This window comes from Centruroides sculpturatus, unplaced genomic scaffold, assembly GCF_000671375.1.
Source record: "Centruroides sculpturatus isolate CEXI.00-Female unplaced genomic scaffold, Cexi_2.0 scaffold686, whole genome shotgun sequence".
Lineage (NCBI taxonomy): Eukaryota > Metazoa > Arthropoda > Arachnida > Scorpiones > Buthidae > Centruroides > Centruroides sculpturatus.
This window is the reverse complement of record NW_019384905.1, coordinates 27,470-35,711: the sequence shown is the minus strand read 5'-3', so window position 1 is coordinate 35,711 and position 8,242 is coordinate 27,470. Positions and strand designations below refer to the sequence as shown.

The 8,242-nt window shown below is 31.5% G+C and overlaps 1 protein-coding gene across 1 annotated transcript in view; it reads left to right on the top strand.

Annotated features, from left to right (window-relative positions):
- LOC111631552 (dynein heavy chain 10, axonemal-like) overlaps nucleotides 1-8,242 on the top strand; it is a gene marked incomplete at its 3' end in the record, with an annotated part of 405,219 nt that overhangs the window by 372,142 nt on the left and 24,835 nt on the right. Inside the window, exon 67 of the mRNA XM_023375809.1 lies at nucleotides 7,043-7,243. Coding sequence (XP_023231577.1) covers nucleotides 7,043-7,243 — 201 coding nt within the window. The remainder of the gene's footprint in view (nucleotides 1-7,042; nucleotides 7,244-8,242) is intronic.

The window sequence follows — 8,242 nt, the reverse complement described above, 5'->3', positions numbered from 1 at the left end:
ATAGATAATTTATTATATGTCATTAATTAATTTCATGATTAAATTAATTTTTCTGTATTTTGCTTTTTATTAAATTTTTCACTATGAAGAGGATAACCTAATCACTGGCATTCTATTAAGTAAAATTGACCATATAAAATGAAATTTATTTCATTCTTTTGTGAAGTCTTATGGCAATTTATTATCACTGCCCAATATCTATTTAATCAGATAACCAAAAGTTTGGAAGTTCCATATGTGGATAGAGAGGACACTGAGGTAAATGGTTACACAGCAATCTGTTTTAATAGCATGAGAAATTGCTTATAAAGATTCTGCTTTCTTTGTGTATCAGCATAAGAGATGTCTTACCAATCTTCCAATTCAAGTTAGATTCAGAATAGGGTCACTAGTTACATCAGTTAACAGTCCTTCAATGCCTCATCAGCACTGGGGCAATGTCATTAGCATTTCTGGTGGTGGGACAGATGTGATTTGCATATCAGAGATGGAGATAGGCAAAGGGATATGAGAATAAAAAGTGACAGTCCTTCACTCAGAACATTTTAGAGAGGAATCTGTAAAGAATGTTAAAGAGGGAACTTCAAACTTTGGAAAGAGAAGAACCTTGTGACGTTGAGAGACAGTTTTTATCATATTTTGATTCCTTGATCACCTATTCCAACTGGTTTTGAATCCCCATTCTTGATTCCTAAGTGAACAACTATGTTGTTAGGCATAACACAATCTCAACGTAGATTATAGGAGAGGTCAACTTTGACATTTAATCCAATTCCAATTGCAGATGGTCAGTCTTAGGACTTACATTATTTATGTTTGTCATACAAAAAAATTCCTTTCTCCCATTTTCTTTTTATAAAACATTTTTTACAAATTTTGGTGAGGCGTTTAGACTCAATCTGAATGTCTCACAGTTTAAAGTAAAATATCTTTGATAAACTTCCAGATAAATATTTATATTTTAAAAAAGTGTTTATTTGAAAATTTAATATTACTATTTGTGGCGACCAATTTCGCACTTCGTCCGATCGCCACCAGAGGGAGTTCGGAGGTTTTAAAAGACCGATTCGAACACGTGCCTTCGTCCTTTGTCGACTCCTCGTCTAGAGTACGGACTCCTATTCAATTGTGCTACCTGAACTCTTTTGTTGGCAACTAGTCGCCACATATTAATTTCATTTCATTTCAGCATCTTTATTGAGTCTACACATTCATATTAAATCAATATAGGAAATCCTCATTAATTTGAACTCAGATAGTTTGAAATTCATTAGTTCATAACTGTACTATTTGTCCAGGCTTGAGATATAGAGATTTACATGTTAAGGAATTTGGTTAGTTTGAAATAAGACTACTTCAAAATATGAAGTGAAAATTCTGTCCAAATTGTTATATGCTTATGTTAACTCATTTGTTTAGATTGAAGTGCCTTTATACTATAGAGGAACCATAGATAAAGAACTGTCAGTTGCTGAGTTGTGCTTAAAGTAAGAACAGAAGAAAGGTACCGATTTGGAATGTGAGTGCAATAGACACGAAGCCAGACTCTGCAGTTACAGAGAAAATCATCTTAATTTATTTTAAACACACAAAAAACAAGCTTACAGCAATAATACTCTTAGTGTCTCTGCAGGTGAAGACTGACTATAAATCTTCTGATTCTTCTTTTAAAAGAGAAAGAGTCCTGAGAGAAGGATCCTTCAGTTTTCTCTTTTGTCCCAGGGCAATGTTGTTCAGTCCTTGGAGGAAGTGAGGTCAGTCCAGATAGAGTCCAGGATAAGGTGGAGAATGCCAATAAATAAAATCTTGCACCATGAGAAATTTGGAGAGAGAAGCTTTCCTAGTCCTTGATACCACAGTTTTTATCATCTTCGGTCCCTGATCAACCACTTTCATTGGTTATTTTTTCTCATCCCCACTTTTTAACTGGTCATCACTTGTTACTAAGTGTAGTGAGATCTGAACCCAGATCACAGGATGAGTCAAAATTACATTTAATTTGATCCCAACCAGAGATAGTTGATCTTATGACTTACATTATATAGTTTTCCTTTGTCTATTTTCTGAGAAAAGGTTTTTTCACTATTATATTTAATATTCCTTTTTGTGGACATAAAAATTATATTTTACAATATTAACAAATTTAGTGGTGTTTAGATTTGTGTTGTTTTTGGACATTTCTGGAGCCTCACAGAACAACCATAATCTGGTCAACATGGTTCTGCTTTGTGGTAACATATTTTTGGGTTTTACCTTACCCATGGACTACACTTTTTTCTTATCTCAAAAAATACAGCTGGTTTTTGGGATTGCAAGATTGGGCTATGAGTAGTGTAAGTTTTGCCGACGTTAAAGGAGAATCCAATTAATCCCGTGTCAGAATGAGCCTAAGGTAAACTGCATATGTGGGTGGTGGCGAAGGAGACAAATGAAGAACAAGTGTTTTACAAGAGAAAACCCATTTATTTGTTCGAATTCATGCTTACATCGATATTGGACAATTCCAAAATCTCGGTGTTCCTATGGAACAGTGAGAGTTCGGGTGATTGGTCATAGTCCGGGGAGACGAGAAGCAGTGGCGGCCTTAGGGGGTGGCGAGCAGGGCAATGGCCCGGGGCCTCGCGCAACAACCAAGTAGAAAAAAGTTGATATTTAAAACTTTTTATTTTATCCTTGGCTATTAGCTATAACAATAAAATAAATTTAATTTATAATACAGTATATATTAATATTAATAAGTGCCTACTATTTCAATTCACATACTTTGCACAAAGGACAAAGGCCTCGCAAAGATCTGCCGCCCAGAGCCTCGCAATGGATAAGGCCGCCGCTGACGAGAAGGATCGCTGGACGATGCAGATGTTCGATGTTAAGCTGCAGCGTCCTAGGTGATCGGCGGTAGCACAATACAATAGATAAAGCACAACTATAGGCTTAATCCAGATGAGACTTTCTTTCGACCTTGAAGTTCCAATTTTTATAGTTTTTCCCCACTATTCGCATTTCAGATTGGTCTCTCGTCCCATTCCTCGCTTCCTGATTGGTCTCTCCTTTGTCTCCAGGTGCAAGGCAAAACCTTTTCGGGTCACGGGAAAGGTCTGATTCGAGGTATCCATCTGATAACTCTTTGTTGACTCTGCTCTGACTGTTTATAAAACAATAATGCCTGCACTCATAACTCAGGCCATTGTTTACCATGTTTTGACGTCTAAGAATTTAACGATCATTTTCATCTTTCATCTATCAAAAATTTCCCTTTTTTTGTTCGAAAAGGTTTATCTCGGCCAACATTTTAAAGACTCGTGAGTCAATGAGCTACCTATTTATGAGCGCTCGTGTTAGAGTTTGTCTTCTGCTAAGACCTTGACAGATAATTTGACACATACTCGAACAGTTCCGAGTCTCGTTGTTTACATCTTGTGTCGTGCAAGAATGTCACGGTTTACTCGAGTTTGAACCTTGTCTGGAAACTCACAATAGCAAACTCAGTTATTTATAGGGCTCTAGGCTACTAGATTTAGGTGATTTACTACTTTTTGGGCCACTTTAAAAATAATTTGGGCTACATTTCAGGAATTCTGCTCTACTTTTTATAAGACCTATTTAGCAACCTGTGAAGTTTTCACTGGATACAGGCTGTTTGCCTGTATATATTATTATTATGTTGGGTTTAGTGGGTTATACTCGGTTGACACCAGTGGCTGTGTACTATGCCGGGCCAGAGTCAAGGTATAGCAACCAAAATAAAACTAAAATTAAATAAGTGTGTCAGTGTCAGTGTCTTTATTCAGGAATTTCCTAACAATATGGCATTTATTATTATTATTATTTAAATAATAATATAATTTAATAAATATTTAATAATATACTGTAAGGTCTCTTTTTATGCGGATTATTTTTATGCGATTTTGAAGTTGTGCGGTTTGTATTTCATCCAAAAATTTCTTGGACAAATATACATAGGGGAGACCGGGGCAAGTTTGTCAAGCGCTTTTTTTTAAAAACAAATTAAAAGGAGACTTTGGTTATAGGTTAAGCAGTTGAGTTTTATTGGTGGCTTGTTGAGTGTAGTGTTTTTATTGTTCTCCAACAAGCGTAGTTGAATTATCAAGCAAATTTTCATTTTCGTTCAATTCCATATAATATTTTTTTTCCATTTATATTGAATTGGCAGGTTTTGTTATAATTCCATGATAACGAAAGTTACTTTTCCTGTTAGAAGGATGTAACTTCAACTTATTCACGTGGCCAGATCGTGGCTTGGCATTCTGTTCTCAGGGTTGTACTTAATGTTTCGAAATCATGACTAGCGGGGTAAGATCGGCAACATAAAGCCACATTAGAAGCAAAGGATAAAAATCAAACAGATGATAAATGAAAACATGTTTGCATTTGTTATTCATGTATATATGTCTTTGAACTTGCATTTCGTTGTAATAATATTAAATGGGTGTTGGATTTGTATTTCTTTGTTTTAATAGTGAATTCCAACTTATACATTGTTAATAACATAATTTTATATACGTGCCTATCTTGCCCCATTACTGTTGCCCCTATACCAGGGGCAACTTTAATAAAAATAATTAAAATAATTACAACTTTACAAAAAGAGAGAAGTTGCCGATCTTGCCCCTATACCCGGGGCAACTTCGTCAATTTCTCTCTTCTTGTAAAGTTGTAATTATTTTAATTATTTTTATTTCCAAACTGATTTTAACCAGTTCTATAGTAAGGTAACATTCCAACAGACAATATGCAAAGCTTTTTTTTCAGTTTACAGCAGTATTTATTACACAAAATTTAAGTAAAGCTTAACATGCCGATCTTGCCCCGGTCTCCCCTATAGGCTTATTTAGGAAGCCCGTGTATAGACAGTCTCCAAAAATCGTGGAACGCTCAAAGCTCACTCCATTTGTTCCGCTGACATATAACATTTATGGATGTAATGGACAGCTAGATCTACCTTAATCGCTTTAGTTCCTAGCAATTTTTGATATAAATGTAATTAAACATAAAAAATACTTAAAACTGAAAAAAAACGAAAGAAATGCGTTAATTTTGAAGAAAAAGCTTTATAGTTTAACTTCCTTTGTCTCGCCCTTCTGTGAAATTTAACACCGATGAGTCACTTGTTTACACATCTGGATGACCTTGAACACAGCTGGAGTTGGATTTCCCGGGGCATTCTCATAGACGTCGCGGGAGGACAAGGGTTTAAAGTAGGGTGAACACTAGCTGGCTGTATATTTTTAAATATTTGTAAAAAATTTGGAGACAAAAAACATTCCAAAAATTCAAAAAAAAATTTCAGGCCTTAAGGATCGCGTTTTATGTAACGCTATGTATCCTGCCCAAGTTAACTTGGGTGAGGAACTAAAAGGGTTTTAATTAACTCTTCACATCCAGATGTCAGTCATTTGTTTTTAGAGTGAGCTTTTGCAATTCGGGTATTCCCCTTGTATTACTTTTCAATAAAATAAACTGAATTAAGTTTGAATACAAGTTTATTTTAAGCTTTTATATGAATTTCTTTCAGACATTTGAAGTAATTTATTAAGCAGCCTATTTCTTTTAATTTCTGCAAACTTTTTTATGCGGTTTTAAGTTAATTTTAACTNAAAATAAACTGAATTAAGTTTGAATACAAGTTTATTTTAAGCTTTTATATGAATTTCTTTCAGACATTTGAAGTAATTTATTAAGCAGCCTATTTCTTTTAATTTCTGCAAACTTTTTTATGCGGTTTTAAGTTAATTTTAACTCGTTGTTTTGGTTTAATGCGATTTTAGAAAATTACGGAACATATCCCTACTTTTTCAAGGCAAGTAGTCTTTTTTTATGCAAATTTTTTATATGCGCTTTTCTGTAGAACGTATCCACTGCATAAAACGAGACCTTACAGTATATATTTAATATTAATTATTAATGTTCTGTATATGTAGCCATATTTCATTTGCTTAATAAATTACATTAGTTGCATGGCATTTGGCATATTGTTCAGAAATATGCAAATCTCTGATAATTCAAAATGTGATAATTTGAAATTGTAATTATTTTGTCCCATGAATTTTAAACTAATGAGAATTTCCTGTATATGATTTTTTAACAGTGTTTTTTTCACTGAACAACTGCCAGTATGACATACAAGCTACCAATATTTTTTATGCTATCTGCTGGTACAGCATTCTTGCTGAAAAATAGCTCTAATGCTACAATAATTTTGTTTAATTTTAAGTCAATTTGCAAATTACTCTATTCTTTCAGTTTATTTTCCCATTTTAATAGAATAAACATTAAAGATGGGAAATAAATTTTCTTCTCAGTTTTAATCCTTTATTAACTGAATATAAACGCTCATGGAACTGAGCATTAACACCTTCACTCTTATTTTCAATCATCTGAAATTATCTTTTAAAATATTAAATGTTCCTCAGAATTTATTGTTTTAATATTTGATATTGGTCTGTTTTTATAGTAAATCTGGATTAAACCTAATTAGATTTATTATTTAAAACCTAGTACTTCCTCAGTTTTCATTATTTATGCCTTAATAAAAATCTAAGATTTCACTCATCCACTCATTCAATTTACTCATTTTTGGAGCCTATGATAGAAATTTTTCTGGCTCAACTAAAGATTCAACTGAAGTTTGAATAATCGCTGATGAAATATTTTAATTTCACATTAGTGGTTTCTCTCTGCTATTTAGAAAATTTTATAAATAATCAGATTAAATTCAATTTCAAATATAATTAAAATATTTGTGAAGAAAATAAAATATAAAATTATTGTTAATTTAAGATTATTACTATTAGTAATACATGAAAAATGTATTTAATATTTTACATGATCTAAATATCTTTCTAGGTTATAATTATCTCTATACTTATTTGTATGTAAATGTTAAATTTTTTCATTATTATTATTTCCCTACTTAACATTAATTGGCTTCATTAGCTAATAAATATATCTTGAACATTTATAAGTGAATATCAAAATCTATCTTTATATATATGATAACTTTCTATTTAATTTTTTTTAGGCTGCTTTGCAACTCTTAAGAACTGCTAAGGCTAGAGGATATTGGTTAATTTTTCAAAACTGTCATTTTCTGATAAATTGGTTGGACAAATTAGAACAAGAAATTGATAATCAAGAAAAAGTTCATCCTGATTTTCGTCTTTTATTGACTACTGAACCAACTGAAAAGTTTCCCATTACAATTCTACAGAAATCTTTTAAGGTATGAAATTTGTAAAATTAAAATAATATTTACTATGTCTTGATATTTTATTTATTTATACTCATTAAATAATGCTATATAACATGGAATTACTAACACCATAAAAACAATATAAAGCAAAAAACAATGAAATACAAATTATTAAAAACTAACAGACCAAGATGTAAAATTTAAAATATATATATAATATATAAAAATTAAAAATGATAAGATAAAGAGAAAACATGTATATTTAATAAAAGAATTACAATGGTAAATTATAAAGTGTTTTTTACAATTAACTGTAAAATAAGTAAAATCAAAAAATTAAAAGGACTCCACATTTAAAGGTATTGTAATAGCACAATAAAAAAAAACAACCATCTAGATAAAGAAAGATGAAAATTAGAAAATTACAAATGATATAAATTTTGAGTTGGTCTAAGAGGAACATAGATAAAAGTATTATGTGGAGAAAGTTACCCATTGAAGTACAGTGCCTTTAAAATGATTGCATGCATTAATTATTTTGATCAGCTAAAAGTTTTGGAAATTTAAATCTTAAACAATACCAAATTCTACATAGGAGAAACAAAGCAAAAACTGAAAGTAAGACTAAAAGAATATGTAGAAGATCTGAAACATCATAGACTCAACTCTGTCTTTTTATGATCGTTTTACAACAATAGATCAGAATAACATAAAAATTTTACATAGAGAAACAGAAACATATAACAGAAAATTCAAAGAAAGTATAGAAATCCTTAAAAGTAAAAACTGTATAAATAAAAATCTGAGCATAAAAATAAATGAAAATTAGCTGAAGGTATTATAAAAGGGATTCTGAAAATTGAATATANGATTTCACTCATCCACTCATTCAATTTACTCATTTTTGGAGCCTATGATAGAAATTTTTCTGGCTCAACTAAAGATTCAACTGAAGTTTGAATAATCGCTGATGAAATATTTTAATTTCACATTAGTGGTTTCTCTCTGCTATTTAGAAAATTTTATAAA